The following is a 21,239-nucleotide window of genomic DNA, read 5'->3' on the forward strand; positions in this document are numbered from 1 at the left end:
CAGGAGAATCTACTGTAATCTACCCTAAGTTCTCCAAAGTAAAAGATGGCTCTTGAAAACGAACCCAGGAAAGATTAAAAATGATCGGTTTATGATCAGAATAAAGTACATTATGAACGGTAAAATCAATTGTTCTCAACTCATTTTTCACCCCACCACTGTTAAGTCGATTTACCCCCATCTCCAAAAAGAAGCTGTGTTTCTTTATGTTTAAAGGAGATTCCAAATACCAAAGTTTACGTCTGTTACCTTAAGTTTTGTGGTAGAAGTATCCCCATAAAATGAATTCAATTTTTTCACTTCCTTTCACACTCCCCCTTTCAATTTTTTCACTTTCTTTCACACTCCCCCTCACTCCCATTAAGTGAATTTTCCAAAAATAACTTGTTTCTTTAATAGTAAAGGATCTTATAAATATCAATTATCACGGCTGTAACATCTTCAGTTTTTGAGGTACGTGTCATAAAAGGAATTCAACTCCTTTTCCCCCCACACCCCCAAGATGATTTTCCCCCCAAAATGCATTTTTCTTTGTTTTTAAAGGAGATCTAAATACCAATTTTCACGTCTGTAACAACTTTAGTTTATATTAGATGTAAGTATCCTCATACAATTAATTCAATTAATTTTTCAATTCTTTCACCCCCCCCTTCATTGGATTTTCCGAAATTAAAGGAATACGTGTTTCTTTACCTCTAAAGCAGATTTCAAATACCAATTTTCACTTCTGCAACATTTTTTGTTCATCTTCATACAAATAATTCAACTAATTTTTCAATTTCCCTCCCCCCTATTAAGCGGATTTCCGAAAGCAAAAAATACGTATTTCATTAATTTTAACAGAGATTCCAAATACCAATTTTCACGTCCGTAAAATCTTCTGTTTTTGAGATATCAGTGTCCTAATAGAAAGAATTCAACCCCATTTTCAGACATTTTTTACTGCCCACCTAAGTGTTTTTTCCAAAAACAAAAAATACATGTTTCTTTATTTTTAATAGAGAATAAAAATACTACTTTTCACTTCTGTAACATGTTAAGTTTTTGAGATATATTGTAGACAGGCTCATTTTAAAATTTCACCCCCTTTTTAGTTCCCCTTACATGGAGTTTCCAAAAACAAATCACCTGTGTTTCTTTATTTTTACAGGAGATTCCAAATACCAATTTTTACGTCTGTAACATTTTACATTTCTGAGATAAACTGTAGATATAGTCTTTCTAAAAATTCACCCCATTTGTCACTCGTGTTTTACCCCAATTAACTGGATTCTCCAAGAACAAAAAATACGTGTTTCTTTATTTTTTTAAGGAGTTTCTAAATATTAATTTTCAGGTCTGTAATATCTTCATTTCCTGAGATATAAGTATCCTAATTAAAGGTATTCAACCCCATTTTCACTCCTCCTAGTGGGGGTTTCCAAAAACTAAGCAATACGTATTTCTTTATTCATAAAGGAAATTCTAAATACCAATTTTTACATCTGTAAACTTTTAAAGTTTTGAGATATAGATACACTCATTTTAAAAATTTCTAAAAATGTATCCCATTTTTCACTTGTGCCTGGTAGTGACAGTGTTTACAGGTGTTGCGGGCGAGTTATTACATCGTTGGGGGCCAGAGGAAGCTGGCCCGTTGCGCTGGCTTTATTTCACGTTTCTTTTGGCTGTGCGCGGAAGCATGATTATTGCGGTACGGCAATTCTCAATTGTTGGTAGACAACCGAGTGTCTAATTTAAGATGAACCAAGTGGATTGTTGATTAAAAACTCCCTTCAATTCATTAACTCTAGAAGAAAAGATTCAAATTAAATATTTAGGTGCTTACCAACCAAATGATTTCTTGTTGTCTAAACTTGATGGTAAGAAAAAGAGAACTTTCTGTAATACAGGCAGATGAAGCAACAGACTTTACCTTCCAAAATCAATTTGTTATCATATTGCAGTACATTAAGGACAATAAACCTGTTGAAAGATACCTTTCCTTTGAAAATGTTACTGATAGGACAGGCCATGGTTCAGTAAAAAGTCATGGTTAACACTGAGTGAAGAGAAACAAAGTCTGTTTTGTTTTTACTGTGTGTTTTATTGTGGTGAAGGATTGTGGTCAACGGCTAGGTGTAAGCATCTAAAACATTTAAGTTAATGGATTAAAACCCACGAGGAAATTGCATGACACTTAGAAAATTCCTGTAAATACACAATATTTGGGACTGTTAACATTGGTGCACAAATTGACTCTGCATATAAAATTTCAGTCCAGAAACATAATGAAGCAGTTACAAAAAATAGATACACTTTAAGTAGCAGAGATTTAAAATTTTTTGGAACTCACAAGTTAGCACTGAGGGGCCATAATGAAATAAAGGTCTCAGCAAACCTTGGTAATTTCTTAGATTTGACCATCTGAACAGCACTCGCACATCAGTTTTTAAATATAGCCTATGTCACACATTATACAAAACAAACTATTAGTTTGTATGTATCAAGTGTACGGTACTTTGAAGACTTGGCCAAAGATATCAATGCTGCAACTTTTGTTTCTGTGCAGACAGATGAAGTAACAGACATTAATTGCCAAAGTCAATTTGTTATCATATTGTAGTACATTAGGGGGGACAATAAACCTGTTGAAAGATTCCTTTTCTTTGAAAATGTTACTGATAGGACAGCCTATGGTCTCAGCAAGGTTCTGAAAAGAAAAAAAGGAAAAAAGAAAAAACAAAACAACAGCTTGAACATTTCAGTATTGAGGAAAAGCTCATAGTTCAGGCCTTTGATGCATTCACAGTAATACAAAGGATTAAGGGAGGTGTTCAGGCTCTGATCCAGAATTCTCTTCCGTATGCCAAGTACGCGTTCACTGTTACGCTCATCAACTAAATTTGGTAACACCAAATGCTTGTAGCAAGAACATAAAATCTATTAGATTGTTCTTCAGAAACATTACTGAATTCACTAAAATGTTCTTTTCATTGCTTCAGAGAAGTGATATATTGCGATCAGTTTGCAATAAGCAGATTCCAACAGTTCCTTCAACAAGACTGAACATTCAGTTTCAGGTTGTGAGTAGTGTTCATGAAAACAAATCGCATTTAATGGAATGTTTTGAGAACATTGAGAATGAAGATGGTTAGGATGGTGTGATAATAAGGGAGTGTTTTGGTTTTAAAAAATTACTTAATTCAGAATTTTTGTTTTTTCTGAAATTCTTCTATGACATAATGAAACATGTGGATTTTTTATATAACACAATTCAGATGCAGAGTGCCAAAGCAGTTACCATATCCAATGCATTTCAATGTTTGAATCAGCTGTTTCTGAAATAAGAGAGAACAATGAAAGGTATCAGGTAGATGAAGATGAATGTTCTATTCCAACAACCAAAAGATCTAAATACAGCTCCGGTGTACATCTGACTGTAGATGCCAAAGAAGTGTGTGATATAGAGATCAACCAAATGAAAGACCGACTCCAGCAATTTCATATATTTAGTAGTTTCAACCTCCCCTGTGAACCATGTGACCTTACCATGGTGGGGAGGCTTGCACGTCCCAATGAAGCAGATAGCCGAGCTGCAGGTTCAACCATATCGGATGGGTATCTGCTGAGAGACCATACTACGGAACAGTTCACCGGAAGGGGAGTAGCAGCCTTTCGGAAGTTGCAAGGGAGGCAGTCTAGATGATTGACTGATATGGCCTTGTAATAACACTCAAGAGGGCTTAGCTCTGTTGATACTGCTACACGACTGAAAGCAGCGGGAAACTACAGTCGTAACTAACTCCCGAGGACATGCAGCTCTCTCTGTATGAATGATGTACTGATGATGCCTTCCTCCCAGGTAAAATATTCTGGAGGTAAACTAGTCCCCCATTCGGTTCACCGGGTGGGGACTACACAAGAGGGGGCTATCAACAGGAAGATGGATACTGACATTCTGCGAGTCGGAGCGTGGAATGTTAGAAGTTTGAACCGTTGTGGTAGATTAGAGAATCTGAAAAGGGAGATGGATAGACTAAAGTTAGATGTAGTTGGTACAAGTGAAGTACGTTGGCAGGAAGAGCAGGATTTCTGGTCAGGCGACTACCGAATTATCAACACAAAATCAAACAGGGATAATGCAGGAGTTGGTTTAATAATGAATAAGAAAATAGGGCAGCGGGTAAGCTACTACGACCAGCATAGCGAAAGAATTATTGTCTTCAAGATAGACACCAAACCAATGCCCACCACAATAGTGCAGGTCTATATACCTACTAGTTCAGCGGATGATGAGGAAATCGAAAGAATATATGAAGAGATAGAAGATTTAATACAATATGTAAAAGGTGACGAGAATCTAATTGTGATGGGAGACTGGAATGCAGTAGTAGGCCAAGGAAGAGACGGTAATACAGTAGGAGAATTTGGATTGGGACAAAGGAATGAAAGAGGAAGTCGGCTGGTTGAATTCTGCACCGATCATAATTTAGTCTTTGCCAATACTTGGTTCAAACACCACAAATGATGGCTGTATACGTGGACGAGACCTGGATACACTGGAAGGTATCAAACAGACTTCATTATGATTCAGCAGAGATTCAGAAACCAGGTGTTGGATTGCAAAACTTTTCCAGGAGCAGACGTGGAATCTGACCATAACTTGTTGGTCATGAAATGCCATCTGAAGTTGAAGAAATTGAAGAAAGGAAAGAATGCAAAAAGATGGGATCTAGACAAGTTGAAAGAAAATAGTGTGAGGGATTGTTTCAAGGAACATGTTGCACAAGGGCTAAATGAAAAGGCTGAAGGAAACACAATAGAAGAAGAGTGGATAGTCATGAAAAATGAAGTCAGTAGGGCTGCTGAAGAAATGTTAGGAAGGAGGAAAAGATCAACTAAGAATCAGTGGATAACTCAGGAGATATTAGACCTGATTGATGAACGATGAAAATACAAGATTGCTAGAAATGAAGAGGGCAGAAAAGAATACAGGTGATTAAAGAATCAAGTGGATAGAAAGTGCAAGGTAGCTAAGGAAGAATGACTGAAGGAGAAGTGTAAGGATGTCGAAGGTTGTATAGTCATAGGAAAGGTAGATGCTGCACACAGGAAAATCAAGGAAACCTTTGGAGAAAGGAAATCTAGGTGTATGAATATTAAGAGCTCAGATAGAAAGCCACTTCTATGGAAATAAGACAAAGCAGAAAGATGGCAGGAACATATCCAACAGTTGTATCAAGGTGAAGATGTAGATAATTTGGTTCTGGAAAAAGAAGAGGCTGTTGATGATGATGAAATGGGAGACCCAATTTTGAGGTCCGAGTTTGATAGAGCTGCGAGTGACCTAAATAGGAACAAGGCACCTGGAATTGATGACATTCCCTCTGAATTACAGACTGCCTTACGAGAAACCAGCATGACAAGGTTATTCCATTTAGTGTGCAAGATGTACGAGACAGGAGAAGTCCCATCCGTTTTTGGGCAGAATGTTGTTATACCTATTCCCAAGAAAGCTGGTGCTGACAGGTGTGAAAACTACCGCACCATTAGTTTAGTATCACATACATGAAAAATTTTAACACATATTATTTACAGAAGAATGGAAAAATAAGTTGAAGCTGAGTTGGGAGAAGATCAATTTGGCTTCAGAAGCAATGTAGGAACACTGTGAAGCAATCCTGACTTTACATCTGATCTTAGAGGATCGAATCAAGAAGGACAAACCCACGTACATGGCATTCGTAGATCTAGAAAAGGCATTCGATAATGTTGATTGGACCAAGCTATTTAAGATTTTGAAGGTGATTGGGATCAGATACCGAGAACGAAGAATTATCTACAATCTGTATAGAAATCAGTCTGCAGTGATAAAAAGAATCGGGGGCTTTGAAAAAGAAGCAGCAATCCAGAAAGGAGTGAAGCAAGGCTGCAGTTTGTCTCCCCTCCTTTTCAATGTTTACATAGAGCAGGCAGTAAAGGAAATCAAAGAGGAATTTGGAAAGGGAATCATATTCCAAGGAGAGGAAATCAAAACCTTGAGATTTGCTGATGATATTATTATTTTATCTGAGACTGCAGAGGATCGAGAAGCTGCTGAATGGTATGGACGAAGTCTTGAGTAAGGAGTACAAGATGAAAATAAATAAGTCCAAAACAAAAGTACTGGAGTGCAGTCAAACGAAGGCAGGTGATGCAGGAAATATTAGATTAGGAAATGAAGTCTTAAAGGAAGTGGATGATTATTGTTTCTTGGGTAGTAAAAGAACTAACGATGGCAGAAGTAAGGAGGACATAAGATGCAGACTAGCACAAGCAAGGAAGAGCTTTCTTAAGAAAAGAAATTTGCTCACTTCAAACATTGATTTATTTATTTAAACCTAGGAATTTCATTTTTGTCCGTATTGAAATGAGAAAGGATGATAGGAAAACTTAAAACGGTCCACCTTTTCAATAAAAAAATGTTATAGTTTATTTATAACATGTATTTGTACTTGGAACTAGTTTCAACGCTGATTTGCGCCATCATCAGCCAAAATGTGGGAATAGGCAAGCATGTAGGCATTTATATTACACAAGGCGTTACATTAAACAATACACATCTTACAAGGAGATAAAAACAGGACGAGTATAGAAACAAATGAATCGTTGAGAAACAAAAGTTATACATATTAAAAATAACCTTAACCACACATCTTGCAGTGCGAAAGTGTTCTTCTTGAATGATTCCTGAATATAAAACACACGTGCACACATTTCTGAAGAGCCAGCAGGCAGGGCAAAGTAAAGTGAAACCTTAAGAGTTCTCATTTTTCTATGTTCTGACTAACTAATGAAGTCTCCCTTGAGTTCCTGATAAACATACAAAACAGGAAATTCTCCTTCACTCTCAACAATAGCTATAAAGACCAACGGTAAAATTTCATTTTAAATATTGTGCAGAGACGTGAAAGCATATAACTCCTTCATATAACCCAGTTTTTTTACACAAGGTGTTACATTAAATAATACACATCTTACGAGGCGATAAAAACAGGGACGAATGTAGAAACACATGCACCGTTGAGAAAGCAAAGTTATACATATTAAAAATAAGCTTAACCACACAACTTGCAGTGCGAAAATATTTCCCTTGAATGATTCCTGAATACAAAACGCACGCGGACACATTTCTAAAGAGCCAGCAGGCAGGAAAAAGTAAGATGAAACCTTAAGAGTTCTTCTGAGAAGAGTTCATCATTCTTTCTATGTTCCGACTAACTAGTGAAGTCTCCCTTGAGTTCCTGATAAACATACACAACAGGAAATTCTCCTTAACTCTCAACAATAGCTATAAAAGACCAACGGTAAATTGTATTTTAAATACTGTGCAGAGATGTGAAAGCATGATCTTGAACATGATATAACTTCTTCATTTAACCACCTTTGAAAGTCTCTCTCTATATTACATAGCTTCATTAACACACCATTCTGTAGATGCACAAAATAATCTTGTAATCTTCACAGGTCCGGTATTCAGCTCGACAAGAATATAAAATAGGTATTAAGGAATACGTTGTTGAGAGTTTGGAGGATGACTGTGCCAGTATTTGTGGTGTATTGTTGCATCGTTACGTGTAGGGTGGGGGCAGGTTTCTATGATGTTTATTGCGGGACATGAGGCGGTAAGGCTATGGCGCGAGATGAAGAGGAACAGAGCGTGTTGGATAGTTTAGGTCTGGGGAGCGGCCGTTGTTGGATTAGGAGGGGAGAGGGGAGGAGCGGTAGGGGAGGAGGAGTGGAAGGAGGGGAAGCATGGAGGGTGATGTGGTGAAAGTGTGTGGCGTGACAAAGTATTATGCATAATCTGAAAGACAGATCTGTTTTTCGGGATATTCATGTTTTTGAAAAATTCAATGAGAAAGTCGAATAGGATCTTTGGTTTCTCTGAGATATCATTTAAGTTTAGGTTGGGATTGAAATATTGGTCTAAATGAATATAGAGGTTTTCAGTGACGTCTAGGAAAGAACCTTTGTTTAGAATATCTAATACATCAAGATCTTGATTTATTTCAGTAAAGTTGTGCTTAAATTCTTTTATATGTAGGCCGACCGCAGAAAAACGGTTGTGTTTTATGGCATTGACATGTTCTGCATATCTGATTTTAAAGCTGCGTCCTGTTTGCCCTAGGTAAGAACTTTTGCAGTCTTGGCAAGAAAACCTATATACACCTGATTTAGAAAAAGGACTACTTTTATTTATTGATGAAGAGTTGTTTAGGATCTCTGTGCTTCTATTGTTAGTACGAAAGGCTATTTGAACGTTGTGTTTTTTAAAAACGTTAGTGATGTTGTAAATTTCTTTATTGAAGGTAAATGTGGAAAACGTGGCAGTGCTGGTATTGTCTTTTATTAGGGTGGTTTTTGGGTGGTGTCTGAATTTATTGATTATTCTTTCAATAAAGGATTCATTATATCCATTGAATTTTGCTATAGAGCGAATGGTGTTCAATTCTTTATTTAAGTTTTTCTTGACATCGGAATTTTGAATGCTCGGTCTACTAAGCTATTATATGTAGCCGCTTTGTGTGTTTGGGGGTGTAGTGAGTCATTTCTTATAGTAGTGGCCGTTTGAGTGGGCTTTCTATAGATACTATATGTGAACGAAGAGGGGTGCCTATTGATTGTTAGGTCTAGGAAGTTGATGGAGTTGTTTGTCTCTGATTCTAAGGTAAATTTAATGTCATGATCAATATTATTAAGGTTTTTGAGGGTGGATGGTGCGTCTATGGAGCGTTCATCTAGGATTATAAATGTGTCATCTACGTACCTAGCCCAGAATTGGATATTAGCAAATTTGATGTTATTGTCGATGGCGGTGTGCTCTAGGAAATCAAGGTAGATCTCTGCTAAAATTCCTGAGGCTGGTGAACCCATAGCCAAACCATCTTGTTTGTAAACGATCTTAACGAATGTGAAGTAGTTATTGTTAATTAGTAATCTTAATATGGTCATAAAGTCTTGAACTTCTAGTTTACTTAGTTGATTGTTAGCAAGTAAGTTCTTTTCGATGATCGGGAATAATGAGTTGGTGTTTATACTGGGATACATGTTGACTATATCAAAGGAGTGCATTGAATGATATGGTTGAAGCTTGAAACAGTTTAGTTTGTTCACTAATTCTACAGTGTTCCTGATGGATTTATTTGATGAGAATTTATAATGTTTATTAAGAAATTGTTGGATAAATTGAGATAATTTATATAAGGGGCTTGGTCTGTAGTTTATTATGGGTCGAATAGGGACACCGGTTTTGTGGATTTTGGGTAGTGCTTTAGCTGTAGGTAGGCCTGGATTCATAGTAATTAACTTTTGTTTTTCTTGTTCAGTGAGGAGAAAAGAAGTGCTCTTTAGAATTTGTTTCAATTGCCTTTGAATTGATTGTGTTGGGTCCTTCTTAACTATTGAAAAGGAGTCATTATCTAAGAAAGTTTTGGTTTTTTGAATGTAATCTGTTTTATCCATAATGACTGTTGTGTTGCCTTTGTCGGCCTTTGTAATGATGAGGTGGTTGTCTTTGACTTTCTTTTTAAGATTGAGAATTTGTTTTCTTTCAGTAAGGGAGTCTTTGTTGATTTTGGTGATAGGGGTCGCAGTGCGATTTTTTGAGAAAAAACTTTTGTTTAATTGTTTTTTTACGTCCATTCTGAGTTCGTCTTGTAGTTCATATGGAATTTTGCTGATAGCAACTTCTGATTCAACTACGAGTTTGCAGGCTGTAAGGGCCGAGTTGAAACAAGGCCAGTTGTGCTTTGGACCTTTCGAAAGAATTCTTATATCGTCCTCATCTAAGTTGGTGGTGGAAAGATTAATTACTGGTGGGTGGAATTGTTGTAGAGTGTCTTTAGCGAGGTTAGGTTTGCTGTTAGGTTTTGGAGGGGAGTTGCTGTGTTTTTCCTTATTTTTAAGTGCTACAAGTTTTTTCTCTAGTGTTATCTGTTTTTTGGACAAAATATTGAACAACTTGATTTGGACTTCGTCTTGAAAAAGATTCCACTGAGCATTTGAGAGTAAGGTGGCTGCCTCTAAGTGAGTTTCATATAAGCGATGATTTAAAAACGACTTTTTCTTATAGAGAAATTTTAGTTCATTTTCTAACCAAAGTTTGTTTGTTCTAACCTGAACATCCTGTTGATGGGGAGGAACAAAACGTTGTTTCGTGACGCTTTTTAAAAAATTAGGGGTTAAATTCTGTGTAATGCACTGTTTGATAAATGCTATATCCTTGCCTATTTTCCCAATTTTGATTTTTAAGCCCAAGTAATGATAGGCTAACGACTTTGCCTGGCTGGCTGCTTCATTTAAACCTAGGAATTTCATTCTTGTCCGTATTGAACTGAGAAAGGATGATAGGAAAACTTAAAACGGTCCACCTTTTCAATACAATGTTATAGTTTATTTATAACATGTATTTGTACTTGGAACTAGTTTCAACGCTGATTTGCGTCATCATCAACCAAAATGTGGGAATAGGCAAGCATGTAGGCATTTATATTACACAAGGCGTTACATTAAACAATACACATCTTACAAGGAGATAAAAACAGGGACGAGTATAGAAACAAATGAATCGTTGAGAAAACAAAAGTTATACATATTAAAAATAACCTTAACCACACATCTTGCAGTGCGAAAGTGTTCTTCTTGAATGATTCCTGAATATAAAACACACGTGGACACATTTCTGAAGAGCCAGCAGGCAGGACAAAGTAAAGTGAAACCTTAAGAGTTCTCATTTTTCTATGTTCTGACTAACTAATGAAGTCTCCCTTGAGCTCCTGATAAACAAACAAAACAGGAAATTCTCCTTCACTCTCAACAATAGCTATAAAGACCAACGGTAAAATTTCATTTTAAATATTGTGCAGAGACGTGAAAGCATGATTTTGAACATGATATAACTCCTTCATATAACCCAGTTTTTTACACAAGGTGTTACATTAAATAATACACATCTTACGAGGAGATAAAAACAGGGACGAATGTAGAAACACATGCATCGTTCAGAAGGCAAAGTTATACATATTAAAAATAAGCTTAACCACACAACTTGCAGTGCGAAAATATTTGCATTGAATGATTCCTGAATACAAAACGCACGCGCACACACTTCTAAAGAGCCAGCAGGCGGGGAAAAAGTAAGGTGAAACCTTAAGAGTTCTTCTGAGAAGAGTTCATCATTCTTTCTATGATCTGACTAACTAATGAAGTCTCCCTTGAGTTCCTGATAAACATACACAACAGGAAATTAAACAATACACATCTTACAAGGAGATGAAAACAGGGAAAGTTATACATATTAAAAATAACCTTAACCACACATCTTGTAGTGCGAAAATATTCGTCTGAATGATTCCTGAATACAAAACACACGCGCACACATTTCTGAAGAGCCAGCAGGCAGGAAAAAGTAAAGTGAAAACTTAAGAGTTCTTCTGAGAAGAGTTCATCATTTTTTCTATGTTCCGACTAACTAATGAAGTCTCCCTTGAGTTCCTGATAAACATACAAAACAGGAAATTCTCCTTCACTCTCAACAATAGCTATAAAGACCAACGGTAAATTTCATTTTAAATATTGTGCAGAGACGTGAAAGCATGATCTTGAATATAATATAACTCCTTCATTTAACCCAGTTTTTTACACAAGGTGTTATATTAAACAATACACATATTACGAGGAGATAAAAACAGGGACGAATGTAGAAACAAATGCATCGTTGAGAAAGCAAAAATTATACATATTAAAAATAAGCTTAACCACACAACTTGCAGTGCGAAAATATTTGTCTTGAGTGATTCCTGAATACAAGACGCACGCGCACACATTTCTAAAGAGCCAGCAGGCAGGAAAAAGTAAGGTGAAACCTTAAGAGTTCTTCTGAGAAGAGTTCATCATTCTTTCTATGTTCCGACTAACTAGTGAAGTCTCCCTTGAGTTCCTGATAAACATACACAACAGGAAATTCTCCTTAACTCTCAACAATAGCTATAAAAGACCAACGGTAAATTGTATTTTAAATACTGTGCAGAGATGTGAAAGCATGATATTGAACATGATATAACTTCTTCATTTAACCACCTCTGAAAGTCTCTCTCTATATTACATAGTTTCATTAACACACCATTCTGTAGATGCACAAAATAATCTTGTAATCTTCACAGGTCCGGTATTCAGCTCGACAAGAATATAAAATAGGTATTAAGGAATACGTTGTTGAGAGTTTGGAGGATGACTGTGCCAGTATTTGTGGTGTATTGTTGCAGCGTTATGTGTAGGGTGGGGGCAGGTTTTTGTATTGAAAAGGTGGACCGTTTTAAGTTTTCCTATCATCCATTCAAACATTGATATCGGAATTAGAAAGATGTTTTTGAAGACTTTCGTGTAGAGCGTGGCATTGTATGGATGTGAAACACGGACTATAACTAGCTCAGAAAGAAGGAGAATAGAAGCATTTGAAATGTGGTGTTACAGAAGAATGCTGAAGGTGAGATGGATAGATCGAATCATGAAGAGATACGGAACTGAATTGGTGAGAGGAGATTGATTTGGCTAAATTTGATGAGAAGAAGAAATAGAATGATAGGACACAGCTTAAGACACCCAGGACTTGTTCAGTTGGTTTTTGAAGGCAGTGTAGGTGGTAAGAACGGTAGGGGTAGACTAGGATATGAATATGACAAGCAGATTAGAGTAGATGTAGGATGCAATAGTTGTGTAGAAATGGAAATGTTAGCACAGGATATGGTGGCATGGAGAGCTGCATCAAACCAGTCTATAGACTGATGACTCAAATAAGAAGAAGAAGAAGAAGAAGAAGAAGAACAGTAGTTTCAAAATTATTGATCTGAAAATGTTTGCTACATTCAGAGAAATTTTCCTAACAAATTTAGTCAATACTTTTTCATTGAGTTACAGTCCATCTATTTTCCAAGAGAAACTGAGTAATGAACTTTCAGTGATTTATCACAATGAAACTTTTAAAGATATTCCTTCAGTCTGTGATTTGTTCACATTCTTCATGAAACATTACTTCAAAGTATCGTTCTCTGAGGTACACAAAACTCTACAAATTGCACTAACTACTCCAGTTTGAACAGTGGAAGCAGAGCAAAGTTTCATCACATTAAAAAGAGTCAAGAATTACCTTGGGAATAGCATGGGTCAAACCAGACTCAATTCACTCACTGTCTGTTCAATTCATAAGGAGGAAATTTGTGAAATTCCCAGCTTCAACAACAGAGTCATTGAAATATTTGCCATTCAGAAGAATAGGCGTGCTCAACTGCTGTGTTAGTAATGTGCCATTTGGTGAGTTCAGTTGTATTTCTTTATTATTAATAATTTAGTGTACCGGTATATATTTAGGCTGATATATTTTGCTATATGTACTGTCTTTTGGAGTTTTTGTGGTATAGTATAGTATAGTATAGTATAGTATAGTATAGTATAGTATAGTATAGTATAGTATAGTATAGTATAGTATAGTATAGTATAGTATAGAAAGCCATGTTTAAAAATGCCTGCCTCAATCCCATGGTCAAAACTTTCTATCGTCCCACTCGCGGAATTGATCATGAGCTGTCACTGCTGTTGTTGGTTTTCTCTTCTCTTTAGTTCCAGATAGATCCCCAGCCCAAAAACATATCCATGTTAAAACACAAAAGGAAGAGGACAAACACTGTATCTTCATTCACTGCAGTCTTCAAATACACTGGCGGAAAATTTATTCTCAACACCAAGAAGACATTTCTTCATAGGAATGCAATTTAGGCTTGTCTAAGTAACATATTTATTTGATTAAAGTTTCCAGGTCACAGGTTCAAGTAAGGGGCGAAAAGGCATGTGACATGGTGATACCTTAATGACCACTGTAGTCACCATGACTTTGAAACCAAGTAGGCAAACAGGCATACGTTGAGTCGTAAGGTGTCAATGTCATTTTGTGGGATGGAGTTCCATGCCTGTTGCACTTCGTCAGTCAAATCAGCAATGGCTAGTGCTGGTAGTGGATGACGCTGGATTTTTCATCCCAAAATGTCCCATACGTTCTCAATGGGCGAAGGGTCTGGTGATCTCACAGGCCAAGGCAACTGGTCGACACTTAGTACAGCAAGTTGGGTGACAGCGGCGGTATGAGGATGAGCATTATCCTGTAGGAAAACACCCCCTTGAATGAATAGCAGCACAATCAGCTCAATCCCCTGTCTGATGAACAAATCCGCTATCAAGGTTCTTGGGATAACAACTCCACAGACCATAACTCCTGGTGTAGGTCCAGTGTGTCAATGCTACACACAGCTTGGTTCCAAGCACTCACCTGGCCTCCTCCTTGCCAAACTACGGCGATCACCAGAATCAAGATAGAAACAGGTCTCGTTTGAAAACACAACAGATCTCCACTCCACTCTCCAGTGAGCTCTAGCTTGACACCACAGATGTCGCAGATGGCAGTGATTTGGAGTTAGTGGCATGAATATCTGGCTCGGAACTGTCCCTCAAGAAATTGAATTGTTACAGTTCGCTGTATCACTCTGTAGCCAACTGAAGCTCTAATGTCTGTTGCAGATGCAGTATGATCCAGCAAAGCCATGCGGCGAATACGGCAGCCTTCAGTCTCCGCAGTGGCCCCGCGTGCGGCTGAACCCCGGTTGTCTTGTGACAGCGACTTGCCGTGGCCATTGTTGACTGTAACAATCTACCGTGGATTCATCCCTGTTAAGTCTTTCTGCAGTATTGCAGAAATAACATCCACCTTCTCATAGCCGTATTACACAAACTCGTTAATCTACTGATACTGCCTTCTTCGTCTCCCTAACCCTTTGAGCAGTGAGGTTTTCAGTTGCTACTGACCCGCCCGTAGTGAGGTTTTTTTGATGGAATTTAAAAGGTGGAAAAAACTATATTATTTTATACATCATTTCCATGAATAATAACAACATTTAAAATGTTACAGCCCTGTATAAAGGAAAGCACCCAAGAAAACATAAGAACAAATTTATCTATTTATTTATTTATTTATTTATTTATTTATTTATTTATTTATTTATTTATTTATTTATTTATTTATTTACATAACAGGCATTTTGCCCAATTACAATATTCACAATATACAGTACAATTAATAGTTACACTGCTAAACATTAACTGAAAAAAGACAATACAAAGAATACAATGAACTACCCAAACAATATAAAGTTGGTAATACAATAAAAATATACAGTTACTACATTAATAATTATTTTTACAGTGGTGCTAAACACAAAGTAACACATTCAGTTATACAGTTAAATTATACAGTCTTAGTCTTAAAACATGACACATTATGCAAAATAATATTCTAAAAAGAGAAATAAAGTGGTTAATTTATAGGTCATTTGAAAACTGTGCATTTAAATAGAAGAAGAGAAATAAAAGAGCAACTAGAAGAATAAATAAAACATATACAGAAAAGAGAGATAATATTCAACAGTATGTGCATTATAGGAAAGTATCACATGCCAATTCAAAGTTGATTTGATTAATGAAAAAGATATCCATTATATGTATTTAATGTATTATAAAATTCCAGAATTTTATTAAGAGGAGAATTCTTATGGGCTTCTGTGTGACATTTCTTAATCTAAAACAAATTCTTGAACTGCGTGCAATTTGCCTGTACAGATTGCCCTAAGGTGTACTTCAGGTGCATGACAGATGGCAGTAGAAGCTTTTAAAAAGGAGAATAGCACTTGTTCAAAGCAAAACCAAATAGGGAACGAAGTTTCACCATGTGGCTGATAGATGCCAGCACACTTGGAGTTAATTTCAAAACCAAATGTCACTTTACGTCAATACTGCTATGGTACAAAGTTAAAAACGTACATGTACGTCTGTACTACATTGGGCCAAGTCAACAGATAACGTAAATATACGTCCGTACTGTTCAATGGGTTAAAGGCATGTTTGGCTAACACCTACCTCACAACTTCAACACCGGACAATGACTAACCCTCACAAAGTGTACAGCACCTATGTAAAGCAAACTTGGTTTGCAAGGTCGTAGTGGCACTATTAGCACCACTCTTCATTGACTAGCATGCAAAGTAAGTGTCATCTTTCAGATGTGCAAGTGCACCTCCCAAATTTCGTTTATCTAGCACAGCTCCTTCTTGGTGTTGGAATTTCAGTTTCTGCCAGTGTAGATTTGCTCTCTTCCCATCAGCCTCTACCTGGGAGTGAATGAAGATGTGGAGATTGTCCTTGTCCTTTTATACCATTGTTCCCTCTTTCTAAACTGACCTCTTTTTGCATTTTTCTTATTGTAAGTTCCTTTTTACATCCCTGTATTTCTCTTTATGACTTATTATCAACATTAAATGAAGCTGAAACTAAAGAACAAGTAGTTTGATGCAAAGAAATCAACTCACCTATGACAGTGGGTTCGAGATCAACCATGACGACCCGAGGCACACATTTGCCTGCGGCTGTCTGTGAGAAGACAGCATTGTGTGAGTTATCAGATCGGTATCTAGGATGTATGGTCCCGTCAGGGTAGATTCCATGTTCTAAGCAGTACAGCTCCCAGCATGCGTTGCCAGTCTGAACTCCTGCTTGTCCAATGTGGAGTGTGATAACAGCTCGCTAAAACATGTTACGGAAAGTAGTATTTATTATCATGATATTAATAAAAATAATATCATGTGGTTATTGATAATAAGCTTACCAGACAAAAAAATTAATCATCCCTGGAGAAATCATTTTAAGCATCATTTAGTACCTGTAACTCCGCCTCTGGACTTGATAACTGCGTGGATTCGGTTAGGAAGTGAGTTCACAAGGTACGTCACATCCAGGTTAAGCCACTTGCTGAGGATTTGATTGCGCAATTCCACCAAATTGTGGGCATGCTGATGTCAGCATTTTACCCACTATTCCAACATGACCCACAGATTTTCAATGGAGTTCGAGTTCATAAAACCAGTCTCATATGCATCATCCCACATGAACTTTGCTGTTGTTACTTGAAAAATCAGGCTATCAGAGCATACTCATCATGCATCTGATCACCCAGAATGTTTAAATAAACATGCTGGTTCATGTTAGTGGTTGCCTCAGTGAGTGGGCCCAATCTATGATATGAAAAATACCGTCAATACATCACAGATCCACCTCCAGCTTGAACCTGACCATGCACACATCCAGGATGAAATGCTTTATTTGGCTTTCAGTGTGCTCAAAGACATGCGTCATTGGAATACAGGCAAAAATGTGACTTGTCAGACTACATTATGTTCCGCCAGTTAGCTACTGTCCACGTTCGATGATTTCTAGCCCATATAAGACGTGCAGTTTTATGTGTCTGTGTGAGCAATGACGTCTTGCAAGGTCACAGAGGCCACTGCATGCAGTTCCCATCGCAATGTTCTCTTGCTAACAGGTTGGGATGGACCTTCATTCACTGACTGCAGCAATTTCTGTTGCGTTTGGAAGCGATTTTGATTCACAAGCCCTGAAACGTGTCTCCGGTCCCTCTCAGTCAGGATCTTTTTCCGACCACAATTCTGACATCGTGTTTTGTGGCCACATGTAGTACACCACTGCTTGTAGAAACATTGAACAGTCCACTGCAAAACACCAACAAATCCAGCAGCATCCTTACATCTACCCGTGTTGACGTACACTGTCCGCTTGAAACATCAATGTCTCACTGATCGCTACTGCCTTATGCTCACGTAGAGGCAGCGTGCGTGCTGTTGAACACGGGACTCATTACTGCGCCATCTACAAGCTTTTTTTTAAAAAATATATATTTGTTTGTGGCGTCGACCTCTGTAGATCCTTTGCCACCACTTTCACCATATGATAGGAACCTGTGTGTAACTGGAATTGCAGAAGTGTAGAGTGTTGAACGTGAGGAAAGGAATGTTAAGGACGACCCAAACACCCAGTCTCCAGGCCAGGGATATTAATAATTTACAATTAAAAACCCATGACCCGGCCAGGAATCAAACTCGGGGCCGCCGGGTCACAGGCGGACGCGTTGCCCCCTACACCGCGGGGCCAGACTCTGTACAGGCTTAACAATCCATCTGTGCATGTGTACTAGGGTGACTAATTTTTTTGAGCTTATAATAATTTCATGTGGCTATTGCTAGTCTGGTGCAGGTCATTCGACAAGGGTGGCCAACATCTGCTCTGTGAGAAACTGCTTGTTAGTCAGAGTTGAAAAATAATTCAGTAAAAGTTTTTTTTGCTAGGGGCTTTACGTCGCACCGACACAGATAGGTCTTATGGCGACGATGGGATAGGAAAGGCCTAGTAGTTGGAAGGAAGCGGCCGTGGCCTTAATTAAGGTACAGCCCCAGCATTTGCCTGGTGTGAAAATGGGAAAGCACGGAAAACCATCTTCAGGGCTGCCGATAGTGGGATTCGAACCTACTATCTCCCGGATGCAAGCTCACAGCCGCGCGCCTCTACGCGCACGGCCAACTCGCCCGGTAATTCAGTAAAAGTAATCAAATACTTGTAATGATAACATTCTTAGTAATTTTTACAAAATACAGTTTTTACTTGTAATATACGTTTTGAAATGGTTAGCATGCTGGCCCTTGGTCAAAGGGGTCCCAGGTTCAATTCCCGACAGGGTCTGGAATTTTAACCATAATTGGTTAATTTCGTGACACACAGGTCACCTACGGGCGTCTATTCAAAAGACCTACACCTGGCGAGCCGAACATGTCCTTGGACACTCCCGGCACTAAAAGCCATATGCCATTTCATTTACTTCTTGAAATAAAATTTTAATTGTTTCTTTTCAGTAATTGACATACATCGCACAGAAACAGCCATGTGAAAAAATAAATGATGATGAAGATAACTTTTTCAGTTCTACTACAGCAGATCCAGTAGCTTGATCAGTTCTGGATGAGTAGTTCCATACCTCTCCAGTACTTCCAAAGACTTCAAATGATGTTATTACAATTAAACACAGGTATTGCTTCAAGTGCCCCTGTAGGGCATCTTTTCAGTAAATGCGAAGATGTACTGTTCCCTTTGGCATTGAGGATTAGCGATGAAAATTTTAAGAACCAATTTATTTATTTGCAAAGTAAATGGGAAATCATTTGAAGTGCTAGAACTCATGATGGGACAACATTTTGAAAATTCAGTCTCACCTAGAGATGGATACCCACTTAGTGCCTTTATGCATAAAAAGCCTTACACAAAATGAAGCAATATATTCCTTTTCCTTGAAAACTTTTGTATTATTCCAATTGCAAGGGTGTTTAGAAAATTAGTGGGGGTGCTCTAACTCACAGTCCAACCGAGCAAGTGGCTGCGTGGTTTGGGTCACTACTTCTTTCCCGCTCCTAGCCCTTTCCTATCCCATTGTTGCCATGAGACTGAGACCTCTCTGTGTCGGTATGATGTAAAAAAAAGTTGAAATATTATTTCAATGGATTGTATGGTACATATCTGATATACTGTTCACACAGCACTGTAGTACCAGCATACTAAATCTATTGGAATTAATAATTTTTCTTCTGTATTTAGTGTCGTTTAAAATTTGACATGATGAGAAAAGTAGTTCGTAGTGTCTGTAGTATTTTTCATATCTATGGTAGTGTTTTTTAAAAATTATTCAATTGTTTTATCCAGAGATTGTGTCCCCAACCTTCTTGCACTGGAACCGCGCTAAATTTATATTTACTCTATGACTGAAACTATGATTATTTTAGTCTTTTTGTACTGAGTGATTGCGCAGTGTGTTGTTGAGTGTAGAGTTGAGTTGAGACAGAAAGTTTTAATAAACTTTTCTAATCAATTATTGAGAGTTATGCCCCAATTTATTTCTGATAGGTTATGTGCTCAGTGAGTCAGTAAGTCGTGATTAAGAATGGCATCAGTTGCAGATACGCCAAAGATTGAGAGACTTGGGCCGAAAAACTATGTACCGAGCTCGATAGCTACAGTCGCTTAAGTGCAGCCAGCATCCAGTAATCGGGAGATAGTGGGTTCGAGCCCCACTGTCGGCAGCCCTGAAGATGGTTTTCTGTGGTTTCCCATTTTTCCACCAGGCAAATGTCGGGACTGTACCTTAATTAAGGCCACGGCTGCTTCCTTCCAATTCCTAGGCCTTTCCTCTCCCATCGTCGCCATAAGACATATCTGTGTCGGTGCGACGTAAAGCAAATAGCAAAAAAAAAAAAAAAAAAAAAACAACTATATGGTGTGGTGCAAGCGAGTGAAGGCTTTCCTAACAAGAAAGAAATGCTAGGCTGCCATCAATCCCAGTTACGAGGATGATGAAGATTTAACTACAGATGAAGAGGACCTAAATGCCACTGCACTCAGTTACTTGACGGAGTTGAGTTGGTAGAAGACTGTTTCTTGAATGATGTAACCAGACATGTACGAGAAAAGCTTGCCTGGAACAGACTTAATCAATCCATTTCATGATCTCTCCTTTTCAGTCTGTGAGTACCATGGACGAATTGTCAAGCTGCATCAAGAAACATGATGAACCTGTTTTGGAATATCTGAATTGGGTTGTGGAATTAGTGGAAAAACTGAGAAATTATGGATCCAACATCAATGATCAAGACCTGGCAGCCTACATGCTGAGAGGTTTGAAGCAAAAAAATTACAAACACATTGCCCATGTGATGGAGTTAAATGAAGAAATACTATCGCCAGAAAATGTGAAAAGTAAATTGCTTCTGGAAGAAGATAGACTAAAGAGAGAGAAAGATGAACATGAGAAGAAAAATCAAGACTTGACAAGCTATGTTATGAAGAACAAAGGAAAATTCCATGGTTTTGAGAATAAACACAATTTTTCTGATGAAAAATTCAGCTCTTCTGATAGATCCTGTCACTGTTGTGGTCAACTTGGGCATTTTGCAAGAGAGTGTCCAAAAGTAAGAGAAGCCAAGACAAGAGGAAATGTAATTTGTTACACTTGTGGCAAGGAGGGACATCCTTCGTTTAAGTGTAGAAACTCTGAGGCTAGTACAAGTGACAATAGGGGCTCAGATGCAAATGCCCATGACAACAAAATGCCACATAGAGAATTCAAGAATAAAGTTGCCACTTATGAAGATAAGAAAGAACCGGAGACAGAAGAAAAGAAGATTGGAAATAGCACTGTGAAAGTGAAATATGCTGTGCACTTGATGAGAGGACCTGAGGACAAAGAATGTAAACAGGACAAAACGTCAAGTGATGCAAACACT

The 21,239-nt window shown here is 37.8% G+C and overlaps 1 protein-coding gene across 1 annotated transcript in view; it reads right to left on the minus strand.

The window, feature by feature from the left end:
- LOC136886438 (tubulin alpha-1 chain-like) overlaps positions 1–20,415 on the minus strand; it is a 75,733-nt gene extending 55,318 nt beyond the window's left edge. The window contains exons 1-3 of the mRNA XM_067159256.2: positions 20,363–20,415; positions 17,570–17,627; positions 16,431–16,644 (exon numbers count right to left, since the gene is read on the minus strand). Coding sequence (XP_067015357.2) covers positions 16,431–16,644; positions 17,570–17,627; positions 20,363–20,415 — 325 coding nt within the window. The remainder of the gene's footprint in view (positions 1–16,430; positions 16,645–17,569; positions 17,628–20,362) is intronic.
- Between the last annotated feature and the right edge of the window lie 824 nt (positions 20,416–21,239).

This window comes from Anabrus simplex, chromosome 1 (genome assembly GCF_040414725.1).
Source record: "Anabrus simplex isolate iqAnaSimp1 chromosome 1, ASM4041472v1, whole genome shotgun sequence".
Classification (NCBI taxonomy): domain Eukaryota; kingdom Metazoa; phylum Arthropoda; class Insecta; order Orthoptera; family Tettigoniidae; genus Anabrus; species Anabrus simplex.